Source organism: Fonsecaea erecta (assembly GCF_001651985.1).
Source record: "Fonsecaea erecta strain CBS 125763 chromosome Unknown Scaff15, whole genome shotgun sequence".
NCBI lineage: Eukaryota > Fungi > Ascomycota > Eurotiomycetes > Chaetothyriales > Herpotrichiellaceae > Fonsecaea > Fonsecaea erecta.
Window position 1 is genome coordinate 369,022 of NW_017387258.1, and position 17,794 is coordinate 386,815.

General features: G+C 52.5%; 3 protein-coding genes across 3 annotated transcripts; all 3 read right to left on the reverse strand.

Moving 5' to 3' along the window:
• Positions 1 to 4,107: 4,107 nt before the first annotated feature.
• Positions 4,108 to 4,357, reverse strand: AYL99_11682 (hypothetical protein; the record flags this gene model as incomplete). The annotated part of the gene is made up of 2 exons (XM_018843187.1): positions 4,108 to 4,114; positions 4,170 to 4,357. The coding sequence occupies 2 exons, from the start codon at positions 4,355 to 4,357 to the stop codon at positions 4,108 to 4,110; spliced, it is 195 nt and encodes a 64-aa protein (XP_018687514.1).
• A 541-nt stretch (positions 4,358 to 4,898) lies between these two features.
• Positions 4,899 to 5,947, reverse strand: AYL99_11683 (hypothetical protein; the record flags this gene model as incomplete). Its single annotated transcript, XM_018843188.1, has 5 exons — positions 4,899 to 4,961; positions 5,012 to 5,293; positions 5,341 to 5,558; positions 5,606 to 5,716; positions 5,929 to 5,947. 5 exons carry the CDS (start codon positions 5,945 to 5,947, stop codon positions 4,899 to 4,901), a joined length of 693 nt encoding a protein of 230 aa, XP_018687515.1.
• Positions 5,948 to 10,487: 4,540 nt separating this feature from the next.
• AYL99_11684 (hypothetical protein) lies at positions 10,488 to 11,044 on the reverse strand (the record flags this gene model as incomplete). The annotated part of the gene is made up of 2 exons (XM_018843189.1): positions 10,488 to 10,659; positions 10,941 to 11,044. The coding sequence occupies 2 exons, from the start codon at positions 11,042 to 11,044 to the stop codon at positions 10,488 to 10,490; spliced, it is 276 nt and encodes a 91-aa protein (XP_018687516.1).
• Between the last annotated feature and the right edge of the window lie 6,750 nt (positions 11,045 to 17,794).

Here is a 17,794-nt window from a genome sequence, read left to right on the forward strand (position 1 = left end):
GAAGGGTTGTATTCCGAAGCCCGTAAACGCTTTACACCAATGCAAGTGTTTCCTTGATTTGGTCTCGGAACTGGGTGAAGAAGGTCCAGAAGACTTGGTGGGCACTGAGAAACGATATCTCTGTTCCGATCGGAGTTGCGTTTAACAGCGGCAGTTCCGTCTAGTCTGATCGCCACTGACATCCCCATACCCCTGCGCCAGTGTTAGAGCTCGCCATTATCCAAGTTTCGACGGTCATTCGTGGAGGAGATTTGATATCAAGCTTAAATTCGATGGTACAAGGTGTGATCAGGATGGTGGTGAGAGGGAACCGTGGTGCCGATCTCTCGCAGACTGTGAACATCCCTATGGCTAAAGGTCATCCAGAGTATCAAACCTCCTTTAGGCATCGCTGGAGTCGAAATCGCCTAGGGCAGCAAGACCGAGGGGTCATCTCACTTCGGGCTCGGAGGGGTTATCCGTGCTCTCAAAGACGAGCTGCCTATCCTTTCTCTTGTTGCTGTCTTTGAAGGACATCATGGGCTTCAAACCTCATGTATATATATATATCTTGCTGGAGTCGAAGTCGCCGAGGGTCACAATAGCGTCAACGAGGAATGGTGAATTCGGCTGGCTTGTCGCAGTTGGGCCAGACTACCATTGCTGGTCAGGCTACCGGTAGTCCATCGTCTCTCCTGTTACCATATCGAAGAAGGATCTGAGTCTTGTTGCGTTTAGAGCCTCCGCCTAGGGCAATGTTCTTTTGAGGAAATGGGTGTCAAGGCACTGCGCGTTTGGTGCCTGTGCCCGATGCCTGTGTCGGCCACTGTTTTTTCGAGTTAATCTGTTCCCAGGGCACCGTGTGTCCGGTTCTTGTGCTCAGGGCAAGTGCCAGTGTGCAGAGCACTGTGTTTTCGAGGCAATGTGTCCGGTGCCTGTGTTGAGGGCAATTTACTTTTGTGGCTGCATCTGTCCAGGGCACTGCATGTTCAGCGTCCGTGTGCAGCACAATATGAACTGTGCGGAGCGGTTGCAGGACCGTGGGACGACGTGTGTTGCTGGATGGGCTCCCGAACTCCGAACTGGAGAGGCTGCTGAGACTTGATTGTTCGACCAGCGTTCGACGACGTTGTGCTATTGAGGTGACCTTGTCCCCTTCCTGTTCGACCGTGTCACAGCGGCGGTTAGACCCTTTTCATTATCCGCTGTTTTGGATTTTCTCTCCGTATTGTTGCTCCAGACCAAGAATGGACCAAGCCTCGATATCTGGGAGAGTTTCTGCCTCAGCTTAGCTCCTTGAGCAGCTCTGCGAAGCGGAGGGGTATTTGCGATCGTCCTTTTGGACTTCTTCACATCCGACGGATAGCATAACGGAGCACCAATAGCCAGGTAGGATACTTCATGAATTGCAGGGGCGCAGCCAACCGGAGTGCTGAAATAGATCAAGCCCCCATGGACAAGGTGGAAACTTGAATGCTCGCACAGCTTTTTGTCATGCCATGTCATGGCATCACCGAGAGGCAATATATCCAATCCCAGGCAGAGAAAAGTCCCTTGAGCTTGTTAAGCGCCAAGCCGCATAAACTGCTCACGGATAGGTACTCGGTCGCGGATGCCAGCAAAAATGTCTTTCTGACCGATCAGGTGCAGGTTGTTAAAGGCAAGAATGCCTTTCCACAATGAGTTCCGGGGGATGTGCCCTTGTCCTTAGAAGCACGGCTAGCTCTTTCCAGAGAGACCAGGTTTCGTTTGCGAAACCTCGGAGGGACCTTTATTCGATCTCTGCTATAGCAGAGCTGCACCACAAGGTGTTGGATTACGTCGTGTGTTCGACCGGTCAAAGAAGCCTGTTCTGGAATCCAATCCGCTTGTTGATTCCATGGCGTCGATCTTGTAGCCAGTTCATCCCAAGGCCAGTCAACTTCACCTTCAATTTTACCCTCGCAGATCCTTCGAGCACGAGGAGGTCGTCATTCACCACAACACCGTCACCCTCAGCGAGGCCAGATCCCCAGGCATGAGAGGAGAGGTGTGAGGCTGGATTAGCAGGGGTGAAGTCTTGGTTGAACAGGTAGTGCGGGCTGGTCGAGCGGGATGATGGATTCCAGGCCGTTGACGCGCCCTGGATGATCGTTTGTCTGACTCTGTCCTGGAGGGTGGTTCTGTAAATAGGAGACGAGTTGAAGGATGAGATGAGGATGAATAAGTCCAGTGTTGATTAGGCCTTTTCCCTATCCACAGACGCGCTTGGCGACCAGGTGTGGTAGAATCGTGCTTTGCAGAGAACATCCTAGAGAGGAAAGCAAGGTGAGGAGCTTCGCCTTTGTGCAAGATGATTTCGGACACCTTGTGAAATGAAAGACGCCTGTGGCAAGTTGACGACTTTCTCCGAGAGAGGACGATTCTGACTTTCACAGCCGATCGTTTTGGCAGAGTCTGATCCGTCAAACCCCTTTACCGACGGGGTATTTCAGATCATGTTGGCTGACGAAGAACTGAGCCCGGGTGTTGAGACCGAAAACTCGGTCGTACACCTCCTCAGTGACGTGGGAATTTTCCAACTAAAGATTTATTAGATGAGAGGTGAATGAAAGGCGAGTGAAAGGTGGGAAGATAGTGAGGAACTTACCGACTAAAAGATTTGTTCGGAGGAGGGTAGAAAGAAGAGGAAGGTAGATCGGTGTGTCGGGACGGCACAAGGACCAGGAGAAAGCTCCAAACTGTGTATTGCCTATGTGCATATATTCACAAGAGGACCAAGGTATGGAAGGAGAGAAATGTGTATGAGAGAGAAAGAGAAAGCAAGTTGCAATGTTGACGCCCTGGGATAAATACCTCGCGGTCGCGCCAAGCCATACCTTTGGGTGATGGACGGAGGGCGCACTAAGCTGCCCTTTGTCGTATCACCCAATTCGATCGCTCGGCTCAGCTATGCGGTACGTCACTACGCATTTAGCCATACGTAACCGCGTCTTGTTACACTGGTGATAGCTGAGCGTGTCTGGCCTGCCGCCCAGGCCGTGAGAGTGGCGAGGACTCGAGAGTGAGTGGGTGACTGTGTGATTGAGTGTGGAGGGAAGGGCAGGGCCGGCTAAATCCTGCGAGGTTGCTTCCGGACAACACTCGTAGACGTCCCGAGTATGAGAGCTATTCTCAACTGGCAAATTGTCTAAAACATTCGTCGCTCGGAACTGGCAGAGATAGGCAATGATGTGCAACGGCGCCTACCTGCCTTGATGGGCTCCGCCATGGCGTCATTAATTCCGTATGACTCTCTAGAAATGGTGAATTAGATGGGTTTATCATCTAGAGTGAAACGTAGTTTGTCTGTCGCGACGTCTTTTGCGAGTTTCAGCACTTCGTATAACTGCAGTTGTTCAGAGCGAGTGGGTGGTTGAAGATCCGACTGTTGTGGTGATGCTGGATGCGGCGCGCAAGCAGTGTCGCGAGAAACGGAAAGCAAGTCGAACGCCAGGCCAGGAGCGCGGTGCACCACTACCGCCATATCACAAACGGTTGGCGCCGTAGCGGTGGTGGTGGCGGCACCACTCGAGTGAGTGCTGCACCACTACGGGCATCTAAAGTTCACCACTACGAGTACCTAAAATGCACCAGCACGGGCACCTGAAGTTCACCACGATAGGCACCTAGAGTACACTACTACTGGCGCCTATAATGTACCACCACGGTCACCTAACGTTCACCACCAGGCCTGGCTGGCTGGCTAGCGATGCACCGGCCGTGTGCTCCGTACGGACTACCTACCTACTACTATTGCGAAACACCACGGATGAATGATTACCATCGAACATGGCACGCGGTTCGACAAAACCGGCTGTCCATTTATTATCCCAGATGAGTTCGACGAATACGAGTAGTAACAAAACCTGCCCACGTTGCCCGAAGGTGGTGAATGAATATCTTTTGCAGAAGTTCGCAATTACCCATGCACGCATGCATGCCCAGCCACCCACCCACACACACACACATACACACACGCACATATGGTGGGTACAGAGGCACTTCAGCGCACTCTGGTCAATTTCCCTGCCTAACTACTCCGCTAGCAGACGCGTGGGTAGCTAGGGCGGAGTTTTCTGCCGGGCCTGCTCCCGATAAGCGACCACTTCAAGCTCTGGAGTCTGCCTTGAACCTATCATTTTCGGCCGTAGGACCTCCCTCAAACCGACTTGATCGCCTTGATCCGGCTGGCCATGACAAGAGCCGTGGTAGAGATGGCGGGCGCCAGCATCTCGAACCCGTAGTAGACACCGGGATACGCGTAGAGCTCGATGTGTACGCTGGCGGCGGCGATGCGGCAGGTATATTCCAGGTCCTCGTCACGGAAGATGTCGAGATCGCCCACGTCGATGTACATCGGTGGGAGGCCTTCGACCGATGGCGTTGGCCCCGGAGCCGCATAGGAGGAAATACTCGATTCACAAGCTTTGCCATTGAGATAGCCCCTCAGCCCATGATGTTGTCGTCGACGGTCTAACGTTGCGAATGACTCGAGCGCCGTAGATCTATCTTCCCCCTCGTGTTTGTAAATTTTCTCATTCAACCAAGTAAGTATCTTCTTCCACGAAATTGGATATTAGGCTAAGTAGATATGGCGGACGGAGTGAGTGGTGCCCGCTTCCTTCTCATGCTGGACGAAAGACTGTCAGGTCTCATAGCGAGGTCAACATTGCCATCCTGAGACTATATGATGAACGCGCTACGGACCTGATTTGGCGATATCCTGGGTCGGTCCGTGGACACAGAATCCCATAAAGCAAAAATCCCGTTCGACGGCGAGATATACCCGAACCAATTTCCGTGCCCCACGAGTATAGTCTCGCAACAATGTTGCAGCAGCCCTGCAGCAATCTTGCATTCCTGCAACACTCTGGCACAACCACCCGCAGGAAAGAACATCAGTCCTGCTCGGACTCGGGGTCCGAGTCCTCCTCGGGCCAGTGTCGACCCGCCAACCTGTTCTGCAGCGAGTTAGCATACGGTTGGTATGCGGGAAGCGGGCGAGGCATACCACCTCCCGGTAGGAGTCGACTGCGGCTCGGATGGCATCCAAGATGCTGGCCAGCAGCGGCTCTATGTCGCCGGCACCGCGCCCGGAGCGCGCGCCGGGCGCACGAGCTCGACGGCCAGCGGTCCTACGCGCGGCGTCCACGCCGGCGAGACGCATGTCATTTGAGAGGGCATCTGCGCTCTCCTGGATATTTTCGACGGAGGGAGCGCCAACCTTCCCAAGCGCACAGGCGAGGTTGGCCTCCCAGAGGCGATTGGCCCGCGGAACTAACGCGGTGGGCATCTGTAACAGTCAGTCTGCGGTTCGCGTGCGGAACTGACGCCACTCACTGGCACACAGCCGTGTCTTCCCGCGCGCTTCGCCTCCCAGCAGTGTTCACAATGTTTTGAGCGTTCACCGTCCACAACAAGATATCGGCAGCTAATCTCGTCGCCAGCCTCATTGCCGTCGGTGCAGAGGCGGCGAAGGCAGCGGCAGCAGCACAATGGCTTGACGTCGCCCGTCTTGACGCGCTTAGAGGAAGAGGGCCCTGGCTCGTCATCTGGGACTACATCGTTTGTCAGCCCAAACTCGCGTGCGGGTGGCACGACTTACGCTGGCGTCGGGGTGGGTGATTGTCGCCGGGGTCGCTGCTACCTCTACCGGCAGTGCTTGGAGAAGCGGCGTAATCATCAAGAGAAACGGAACTTGCGGCGGCAGCGGGCACTGCAGCGGTTAGCAAGCGAGCAACAACGAGTGCTGCACTGCTTACTGGTCGTAGAGCAGGAGAAGAATGGTGGATAAAAACTGCTGGAAGCAGGGCTTGGAGGGCGCGCAAGCAGCAAGTATAAGGATGGAGGATGGAGGAAGGAGTGAAATTTTCATGCGGGGTCTGTGCAGTGGTTATGTACTGGGGTGGTGCCAGGTGCAAGTCTTACTTGGCAATTGCTGAGTCATGTTTTGGCACCTGACAAGGAGCGTTGTACAGCCACAACTTTGTAAAGTGCCACACACGACCTGATTTGTCGCGCCGCTTCAGGCGCAATGTTTGTTTATTCATTCGATCGGACCGCGTCCAGGACCTTCATTGAAACCTGGTCGACTAAGGATTCATATGAGATTTCAACGTGAACAGCCGTTTAATCAGCTGGTGTAGACGCTCTCATGACGTTGTGGCAACCTTAAACCAAACCTTGTACTCTTGCTCCAAACGCTGCAGCCTGGCAATAAAGATTCTTGCAGGGTCGCAGCAATCTTGCAGCATTCTTAGAATTCTTGCAGCAACGTTGCATTCTGGCTCAGGTCTTGCAGTCCATCCCAGACGTCGTCGGTCGGCAGCGGATAGGGTGCCTTTGGCGACACTCTGTAATCCGGAGACAACACATGGACACCGAAGCGTGAGACGAATTCCTTGGTCTTATTCCGGTACAGCGGCAAATGCAGCCCGATGTAGCCATCGCCGGGAGCAGCAGCTCCAGCATTTTGAAAAATCCGGGTCCAGCGAGAGAGGTATCGGCCTTCCTTATTGTGTCTTATGGATGTGGATGATGGTGAATGAGGGTGATCCGATCTTAAAAGACACGCATTCATTTAGCATCCCGTCCGGGGAAGTGCGTTAATGTATTTACCCTTAGGTAATATCTGGCTTGCTTGCCAAATGAGGCAAAAGGTGTAAAGAGAGAGACACTCACCCCGCAGCGGTCAACGCCCTGCAAGGGCCGTGCAGGAGATCCAGACGGTTCGAAAGGAGCTTCAGGCGCGTATCAAGGAGGAGATTTCAGTGGAACAGGAGGCCCTCAGCCATTTAGATCAACGAACCTTTCACTGAACACCTAACACGCACTGTGGCTGACTGGACATGTAGGCACATGCTGACCAATCAGCGGCGTAACCTTTGCATATAGTGGCCGATTATCGCAGGATTAATCTCCAGGAGGGGTTGGCCACATCTGTCTGCGCTCGACAATTTAATCAACACAACCAACAACCACTAATCGCTCAAAATGGCAGAAACTTATCACAAACCAGGTCAATCCATGATCCTTACCACGTGCAGGTACTATATCCCATTTATTTCATCTCGCCTGATTGTTTTGCGAAGTCACTAATCACTCCACGATCTTCTTTACATCAGCGTCCTCACTTCAACGGGATTATTTGCTCGTTCTCCTTAGTTGCAGCCTGGACCTCTTTTCATGGGCCCTAGTCCTTCAGAAAGAACTATGCTGACAGCTGCACTCGACAGGAACCTCAATATTATTCCCACCCCAACCGACCGTGGTCCACGCCGGACTCACAGGACACCCCAAACATGTGGCGATGATTGAGAAGATCTGTGTATATCAGTTGCAGTACAAGCCCTGCAGGACGACAAGGTGGACAGGAAGATAGCTTGGAAGCTCCCCTTTGACCTGCGCTGCCGTGTCCACGAAGAGAGAGCCGACCCGACGTCTCCTTCCTCAGCATTGGTAGAGACAGTGATCATGATGCCTCTTCACTCGAGCAGCGACACAAGACCAAGGTGGAAAGAGAAGGTCGAAAGGTGGAAAGGGAAAGAATGGCAAGACTTGAGGAACGCGAACGCAGCATGAGAGAAGAGCACGTTGATGGGGAATATCTGGTGACTCAACGCGTGTCTATGGGGGCGGAAGACTTGAACAAGGCAATTGTCAGACACTTCATGGTAAGGCAATGTTGCCTGTCTACCATGTGATAGGGATCCGACCTGGTCCAGATTGAGAGATGACTAGCTCCATTTTGGATCACTGAAGGACTTCTCGGATTCGTGGGTAGAACATCAACTCATGGCCGCCGTCCGAGGCTTGCCCGTGCCAATACCGGATGAAGTACCTCCGGAACCGGTATACCATACACATATTATCATAGGCAGGTCAACCTATACATATGTAACCCGCCCATGACTTGGTTTGTGAGAAGCGAAACTCTTCTCGTGCGCAACATCCTCCGGCAATGTGTCAGAAGCGCTGTGCACTTGGATTAGCGATATCTCGGAGCTCCCATGAACTTTCCACTTGATTTAGGAGCACCATATGCTGTAGAGGCGTATCATTGTCTTGCAGTGGTGTGGTTGTGGAACCGAGGGTGTCGTGCGTGGAGACGGGCAGATGGGGATGGGAGTCAAGAGTGTTTGGCAATGATGGCCGTGGCGCGCAGGAAGTGTCACCATCAGAAAGGAAAGCGAGCCGGGTGGCTTGCCAGGAGCGCCAAGCTGCGACCGTTATCTGAGCGTGAATTCATCCTTGGAAGCGAGTTGCACGATCTTTTCACCGTGTCGATAGGAGAGGATGGAAGAGAAGGACAGATTTTGTTTGTTGTTTGACTTTTTTATGCGGCGTGGTTATATCCGGTCGAATATTTGCTGCATACACCATAATACTGGAGTACGAATTACCTCAGTGCTTGATCCATCCAGCAGGGTGGCGTTTTTGATGCCAGTGAGCAAACACCACCAGGGGCTTTGTTGTATGTACACAGATGCACGGTAGTCTCTGCTTTGACGACCGGGGGACTTTGTTGATTGCACACAGATGCACATTATCCCACAGGTCTCGCCTCGAGAGCACGCGGCCACAGCCTCTGGGATGAATCAGCCGATCGCCATGACGAGGAGGCAATCTGTAGCACAGGCAGACTGTATGCACAGAGAAAAAGTTGTCAGGATGAGCTTACCGGCCCAGCAAACGAACATAAAAGAGTGTTCGAATCCCACTTGGAGTAAATATGCAAAAATTGATAGACTATTTTTCGCCCACAATCCATCCATTATAGATATTCAACAAAAACTCTAACCTGAAGCCCAACTCCCCGGTGGAAGTTGAGGTTCAGATCGAGGGAAACTCTCCAGTTGTAGAGGAGGGTTTTTTCCGTCGTTTCGTCAGGTTCTCTCCGGCCTCGGTCAACCCTCGCTTAGGGAGCCGTGAAAGGCGCGGAACAACTGGGCTACCTGCAGAAGGTAGTGCCATCAGTGTCAGAGCAGTTACCTTCAGGTAATCTCGTAACTCTCTAGAGAAGCTGTCCCAGATCTGGTGGCCACACCCTCACGCCCCAGCTAGCTCCGTCTGCCACTCGGTGTGGCCATCAGAGGCTGGAACCCGGGATAGACCTGGGAATTGTTGAAGAGAATTGTGCTCCAATAAAATATATCACTAAATGAAATATACCTCGGCCGGTAGTGTTGATGGACCAATCAGGTGCCCAGAGTGGTTTTGCATAACCTGGCGCGAGTGGTAGGTATCTTTACGTTTTCCGGCGTGAACGGCGTGATCTTCCCCTGGCCTTTCCAAGCTATTATCTGTCATTCTTCATTCTCTTCCTCTTCTCTTTTAGAAATCCCCGGTGGGTGGACGCAAACAGTCTCGGTGCGAAGCGAAAGGTGGAGTCAAGCATCACGTCATTCATCCTATTCCACCCCTTCGTACGCCTGTGGTCTCAAAAGACGCACAATAATATACTGTGGAACAATAAGGATATGGAATCGAAGTGAAAGCCTGCCCGTGTTGCGTCCAGATACTCTTCCGCTGTCTCTGTCCATTCACATGTATTTCCGAATGATAGGTGCACTAATGCCTCGACCGACCACGTCAGCCGCAGTACAGATGCGCTTGTTGATTCCCTTGGAAAAAGAATTGACTCAGTACCGTACTGGTTATGCGTTTGCGCCACCCTAAGTTTTTCATAGATACTGGATCTATGAAATCTTCGCCTTCAAATCTGGTGTGAATAATAAGTGCACTCACTGCGGGCTTGCTCCAGCCTATTTTGCAGATCGAAATACTGATTTCCCGCTCTACAGACTGCGCATGATCAGCTCACCACTTTATTTCCTGATCGACTTTCCACATTCAGTGAATCCGTCTCACTGCGCGGTACAAAACACCATCATTCATCCGTCAATCGAACCAAACGGACTGAATATGTCTTCGCACCCACACCACTCGGGGAAGACGCCTGCCTGCCGAGTTCGATGCGCCATCGACAATGAAAGGTTTCGACAAAACCCTCCTAGGGACGATAACGGCATCCTCCTAGACTCCTGACCCTCACTTCACGAGCTCACGCAAGAGAAGATGGGAACCCACAAGAGGAAGATTCTCAGAGAGAGAGAGAGACGGAGAGAGAGGAAGAGAGTACACCATTGTACTAGAAGACGAACAAGAGGGGGCGCCGGGAGGTTCTACCTCGAACCCGTTAGCTACACCGACACTCGAAGTGACTCAAGATCTTAACGAACCAACATGTACACCGCACACTGTTAGGACGGGAGTTGACTGGACCTGGGCGTTTAGGTGTAAGAAGAATGGTCAAGGAAGGGAAACTGATAACCAGCCCGGAAGACTGTGTCATACTCCAAAGATTAGGACCGATTGCAGTTTGCACCCAGATCTCCATCACCAAATCCGTACACCAAGAGAAGAGAGAATGAAATACACAGTGTAGACATCCACAGGCCATAGCCAAGTATGTAAAAGGACAGTTCTCACGTAAAGACTCCCGCCTTCAGCGAAATGGGCGGCCTCTCGAGAATATCGGGCACGGCAATCTTCAGCTCCAAACCCATGTCTGGCAGACACGACGTGATCATGATCACCCACATAATACCTCTCATTCGACGATACAAGATCGAAATGTCATCGAGACCTGAGTCACTACTAGAGACAAGACGTCAGATCCAATGACTTTCTTCGAACTGACCACAACGACGCAAGGGGTGCTTAGCCTTCGAGTTAAAGCCACGAAGAGCCGAGTAAAACAATTGTGCAGGCAGAAGTCCACCATCACTGCCCACTGTCTGCGATTACCTGGATATAGGAGCCTGTCCCCCTTCCATGAACGGTTCCCGGGTCGACCATCTTCTCGACTGTCTCGGTCAGTTTCTAACGAAGACCCGCAAGCTTCCACAGCCTATTCCACACAGAACTTCCGCACTTACGCGACCGAAGCCCAGAAGCCCTCCTTCTCGTCGACACCATGGATCGTGGGCGTCGTTACCGTCGGTACAGGGGTTATTGGGTACAACCTCCTCGGATCGTTCATAATCAAACGAATGCTGAGTTCCTCTCGAATTTAATGCGCCGAGTCACCGGCTGCCATATCCGAGCAATGGATGTGCAAACTCGAACACTTGACTGCGGTGCCAGACGCAAACGCTGGAAGGATATCTATTCCCCACGGGTTGCCCATTGCAGAGCATGGGAAAAGGAGGTTCAGCAACTGAGACCAGCTCCTCCTCCTCACTAGAACAATATATATTACACAACTGTCAAACCCCATCGCCACCAGAAGTGTGCTCCGTCGCCGGATCCTGTCGCACCAGGGTTCAATGTGAATACCACCCGTGGTCAATACCGTGCTTATCGGGCCGCTCATGCCAGGAGACACGTGCCAGCACCTCAGTACCACCAAGCCCGTCTACCACGAACTCCGACCGGCGAAAGGAAACAATGCGGATATTGGGGGCCAGATGAAGTCGACCAGGCCAGTGGTGAATGCCCTCCAAGCAGGGCATGATGCTCTGGAGCTCGCGACGCATACTACTGCCTTGTCCTTGCCCAACTTGACGTTTTCGGGTAGGCTGACGGGTGGTGAACCTAGATGCACGGGAAACCCACCCAGATCACACATGGTCATTTTGGCCGTTGTTGTTGATGGTGGTCGTGGTATAGTCAGTGGCTCGATCAGAGAACCCTTCTCAGCGACCGACCTGCGAGACAAGGCCCGGTGCGTTCTCGGACGTGCATGCCAACTACCTATAGAACCCTCGTACACTATATTTTGGTGGAAAATGGAAGGGGTGCCCGGTAACTTTTGTGGACTTACTGTGGACTCTTAGGGCTTCGGGGCACTACGGGGAGCCACGTGGCACATACCTAGGCGACGTTTAGTTAAAGGCTTCCAGGGCGGGCAGCCATGCCCCGCACGCGCTACGTGTAGGGACACCTGAGCACATGGCTACTCGGCGCGGAGTTCCAGAACCGGAAAAAGCCCCCGGAGTCCACTAGGCAACCGGACTGCACGGACCACCCTTGAAATTTAAACTGCTGCTTTCCCCACCTCGTATTGGTGACTGCGGTAACTATGGACTGTAAGAGGGTGTGGAAATCAAGATGACCTTGTCACGAAATCTCAGGTGGTGGTGGGATCGGACTTCAGGTTATTGCAAGGGTCCCCAGTTACAGCGCAGACGAGGCAAACGCCTCCTCAGCTGCTCCGCAACCTGCGCTCCCCGTCCTTGTTTTTCGTTTATCTTTCTTGTTCCCTCCCACCTCCTTCATCTCTTTCAGCCTCAACCACGCTCAACTCTCTCGCTGACTTTCTCACCCTCCGGTGCCAACTTCATTTGGATCTCTCTCACCGCCAGCTCTACTCAGCTGGCCGCCTGCCGCATGGACGACGTGCCAACGGCAAATTCCAACGTCTCCCAGCTATGGACGCCTCCATTTCCAGTTACATCACCTGGAATGACCTTGTTCCCCCGCACCGATAGGCTCGTGCCACATCCTCCGTCGTCGGTGTCTTCTGTCCGGCTGCCACGGATACCTTTACTGGACGACAGCCCACTAGAGTCTTCTCCTGTCCGGTCAGGGATTCCTCTGGGCAATCCTCGTATGCTACAGCCCGCTATGTACCTTCCTCCTATGCGGGTTTCAACTTTTAACCCTCTCGTGGGCCCTCATGTGTTAGCCAAAACGTTTCGACCTGGATGGGGCGCTCCTCTACTACCACCTGGGCACCCTATACCGAATGGGTATCCTGTACTGTGGGAGCATACCAACTCATTTGGACCTTTTGACCTTCACATTCACCTTGGTCAAGACCTCTGGAATGGTGTCCTGGAAGGCATAACCCAACGACCCCTGTTTACTATGCCGCTTGATAGCATTGTGGAACGGGCGTCCGAGGGGACGCTAATGACGGAGGCTATATTCGAAGCGAACACAAATCACTTGACACTCCCGGAGCGCATGTTCTTGAGGGCATTGGCCACTGCCATTTGCGGGAATATCACAAAGAGATGGATATTCACATTCTATCCGGATTGCACCGGTAACCAACCCGATTTTTGCTGCATCGGAGCCTCCTTTTCTGTCTTTCCCGACTGTCAGGGATTCTTAGCAAGGTTTAGAACTATACACAATAGGTTCTGCCCGGTCCACGCTAGAACAGCCGGTCCAGTACGGCCAAGGCACACAGTGCGTTTGGCTCTACGTTATCCTTTCTGCCAATGTTCGGGGCCGGCCAGGAGGGGCTGCCTGCGTTTTGTGGAGTCCCCTTCCCAGGGGAACGACGGGCGTTGGTTCAAGCTCTTGTCTCGACCTGGCGTGTGCGCCCGGTTTATGGGACTTGACAATGGGCGCGACGAGGCTACCGCGCGATGGCAAAATAGGTTCTGGGGTTGACCATGTGATATGTCGATGCTAAGTTCAATCCGATACTTGCAAACCACATTAACATCAGAGCTCGACCCATATCTAACTCAACAACCTCTGTATGTTATAGGTCTCTCTTCTGGCGACGGCCAGAGACATCAAATCATATCATCGGAGGACAAATGAAAAAGATCTATGTCCAACGATGGACGTCTGCCACTGGTTTCAGCGCCAGACCTATTGACGGGATCGAACCATATCGATTCTTCACTGAGTACGCTTAGGACTGGGTGAACCGGAGTTGGGGAGTATTCTACGACTTAGGCCACCCTCGGACAGCAATCGAAATTCGATATCACCGCGAATTGAGGAAGTTCATTTTTTCAACGTGGCCAAAACTTTTCGAAATTTTCAACGGCGGAAGTTCGAGCCGGCAACGACGAGCAGAACCTGAAAACCATGTCCAGAACGCGTCAGCTACATTATCCAAGGACGCTTGAGACGGTATTAAGACTCGACAGCTATTGACGGTGCGGTCCACGGAAGTCGCTTCTGGCGCGAGTAGCAGCTCGCTGTCGACCGAGATGTTTTCTGCATTTTTCACGTCAACGAGCCGGCCTCGGGATATCACCAATTCAAGTCTATAATGTGTGTGCCAGAATATCCGGGGACGTCTGAGAGACTATAGAACTAACGACCGTTGGCGGAGTACCGAAGCTGTCTCGGAGGGGAATGGGAGCTCGCTGTCGAACGAGTCTTGCTGGGCACTTTTGCGTCAACGAGTAGGCATTGGGACGATCGCCAATTCAAGTCCATATCAATTCCAATACATTACCCGAGATTATTGAATATCCTATGAAACTCAAACGCTATCCATTGAGCACCCAAGTCCCTTCAGTCGGGAATAGTAGCTCGTTAACCCAATGGGGTTTTCACGTCAGCAAGGCGACCTTGGGATGTCGCGAAGTCAGGTCGCTAACGTGTTTGATGTATTATCCGAGGACGCTTGACACGGTATGAGGCCCGTGGGCTATATATGTCGAACACAGAAGTCGGTGCAAGCGTGGATGGGAGCTCGCTCTCGCCGCGATTTTTGTTGACGTCGACGTGCCGACGGTGCAAATATGCTCTAAGTGCAATTGATGCCTTGTCTAAGCATATCTAACACGATATGTGACTCGGCGGCTGCTCGCGGAGTACAGAGGCCGCTTCCGGCATGATAGTGGCTTGCTATCGAATTGGGGTTTTGCGACTTTTGCGCGACTTTTGCATCGACACCGCCCTCGTATACGGCCAATTCAAGTCTACAGCACATTTAATGTGCTGTCTGAACATACTTGGCACCGGTTAAGACTGGAAGCCGTCTAATGAGTACTGAAGTCGCTTCAGTCGCCAATAGGAGCTCGCTGTCGAACGGACCTTTTTGCGATATTGGTGATTTTGGCGTCGACACGACTCTGGGATATCGCCGCATCAGTTCCAAACCACACCTAACACGTCGTCTGAGGATCTTTGGCACCGGACGAGACCCGCAAGCTGTTCGCGGAGCACCGAAGCTACTTCAGGCGTGAATCATTGCTCGTTTTCGGACAGACCTTTTGCTATTTTTACGATTCTTGCGTCGACTCGGCCCTGGGATATCGTGAGCTCAAGGCCACATCGCGTTTAATTCATTGTCTGAGGATACTTAACACCAGATCCGCGAAGGCCGTGCAGATCCAAACATCCACCAGAGCTGTCACAGCCAGCGATTTGTGAATAAAACTTGGCGAGCGGCGTGATCAGGAAAAAGGACAAGGGTGATCTGGCCCTCTTTGGAGCCTGACTGCCACCCACCGGCATCGACGTCCCGCATCCCGCATCCAAGAACTCACTTTCGTAGCCGTTGTGGTGCCCCCCTTCTGCCCCAGTCTTTCCTATCGAGGCCTCCGTTACTCGGGCGAGAGGGCGTCCAGTTCGGTCGGGAGCCAGCAGTACAGCTTTCACGACCCTTGGCAGGTAGCCAGCTCTTCGAGAGATCGCCTGGCGGTTTACCTGGCCTTCGCCTGTTAGGAAGCTCTGCAGTACCCAACCCCGTTACGTTCCAGCGCACTCCCACCGTTCAAAGGGAGCTCTGAGGTTCTGAACGGCTTTCCCAAGTCGGCCATTAGCCCAGCGCAGACCACCTTTAACGCCTAATATTCTGACTACGTCCTTGCGATCGGCAAAGAGTGGACTGCCACTTCCTGGATATATCTTGACTTCTGTCCTCTTTCGGGATGGTCGTGGTGTGGTCACAGTTCTGGGTAGTTAACATTTCTCTCGGCCCACTCTGCACCCGGAATGTAACATTGTGTAGCCTTATGGGCGGACCATGATCTATCGATCAGAGGGCAAGCTCAGGGATACTGGCTGGTAAAAAGTATCAGGACCACGATGATGGCGCCAGGAATGAGAGGATAAGGAGCGAAACTCGTGCGCCATCCGAGGGTGGAAGGGATGTGAAGATGGCTATGTAACAACAACAGGCGCACAAATGTGAGTCGGATGGGTTCTTGTGATGGGGGTCATACCTTCCGCTTCTCGATATTGTGGCACTGATGATTCTGCGCAGAGATGATACACAACCTTGGAGCATTCTCCTTGCCCGGGTGCCATCCCATGACAACCTCCGCCCGAGCAGTGCTCCATTAACGCTTGATCCCGGAATCACCCAGTGGGCTATGCCACCGTGGCCTCTACTTGCTCCTGGAGTCATACAGAGAGATAGGAGCCAAAAGTGCGGCGACCCATTCTTCCCCTTCCTCCTTTCCTCTTCTCCCTTAGTTTAGTCTCTCGTACAATAGGAAATCACATCTTTAGAGCGTTCTCTATTCCACATGTGCCTGACCGTCACAACAGGGTCTCGAAGGAGGACGTGAAGCTAAATCAGGATAACTAAAAGAGACGGGAACACTAATTGCAACAGGAGGAACAGGATACCAGACCCGCCTAGCAGCTCTCACAGGAATGGGCTGGGGAGGCCGGCTCAGATATAACGCAAGCGAGGTCCCTGCGTCCATACGGGTAGACTCAGTCCTCCTTGGAGTCGGATGGGAATACAAACCGACTCCTCACTAGTCGGTCCTCGTCCTCTCATGACAGTGCTCGATCATCCGTCACTCACGACGCTTAACTATCGACCTCCGTCGCACTAGCAGCTCCGGACTCGAAAGCCATCAAAGATGACCCAGGCCTTGCCCTTCTCCTTGCCCTTCTAACAGCAATACCTGAGAGGCTTTCCCGCAATCGCAATCCTACAGGAGTGTCGGTAGAAGATAGGTGTACCAGTTCGAGTTCTCTACGCCCGATCACCTAACAATTTCTGGTTTCAGCGAAGACAATCTCTGATCTACCTCTTCACTATTCTAGCCACACCTACTTTATCCGCGTCTCCGTTTTACGAGTCTTCCTCCCCAAGCTACTCTCCCGAACCGTTCTTTTTCGACCCCCTCTACTTCAGATCCTCCTTTTCCAGGTCAATCTGACCGAGCTCTCTTGGGTATTCACCATACGGATATCGAGATGAGGTTCAAACTGAGGAACAATTGAAAGAGCTTTTGCAGTATATCAGGCCTGATGAAGAGCTCACTACGACTGAATTGCGAACTAGCCACCAAGGCTTGAGGGAAAACTTATACCTCATCAGCTTAGCGGCCTTCTATGGATGAAGCGAATGGAAGAAGGCAACAATAAAGGTGGCACATCTTCTGCAGGACCTTCCAAGGCTTCTGGAAAAGCGTCAGGTACCCCGGACAAAGTGGACACTCACAGTCTCATTCGAGACCGGATGCTCCAACTGGTAAACACTCGCAGCCTGGAGGTGGCACATCGACCACGGAACTTTCCCACACGACACAATTGCAGTCTGGTTCCGGCAAACCCACGGGCAAGCCTGGCCACAACTCAGAAAAACCAGGCTCGGCTGATGCAACTATAGTTGGACGTTCGACCTCTACAGCCGGTACGAGTAGCTCTGAGACTACTGTCGTTGATGCAACCAGCACCAACCCGACTAATTCCGGATCTGGGTGGCCCATGGGAAACACATCGAACAGCGCCTCTTCGAGTGGTTGTCCGATCATCTCGGCCACGAATTCCGTCAAAGATCATCGTGGAAGCACCGACAACGGGTCCGGAGTCTCAGCTGTTTCTACTTCGAAAACCGTACCGAGCCTAGGCTCATCCGAAAGGGCTGACTTATATGTCTAGAGCACTACCAATAACTCAGCTGGTGTCAGAGAGCCTTGGGGTGGGATCGTTAGACGGAGAGTCAGAGGGTTGAACACGTATCTGTATTGTATAAAGCTATCCTTGAGACATCGACTTCTCGCACTGTTGAGGGTCTCTCCAGCAGTGCGAGAATAGAGGTCCTATTTATCTCTTTCTGTGTATACCT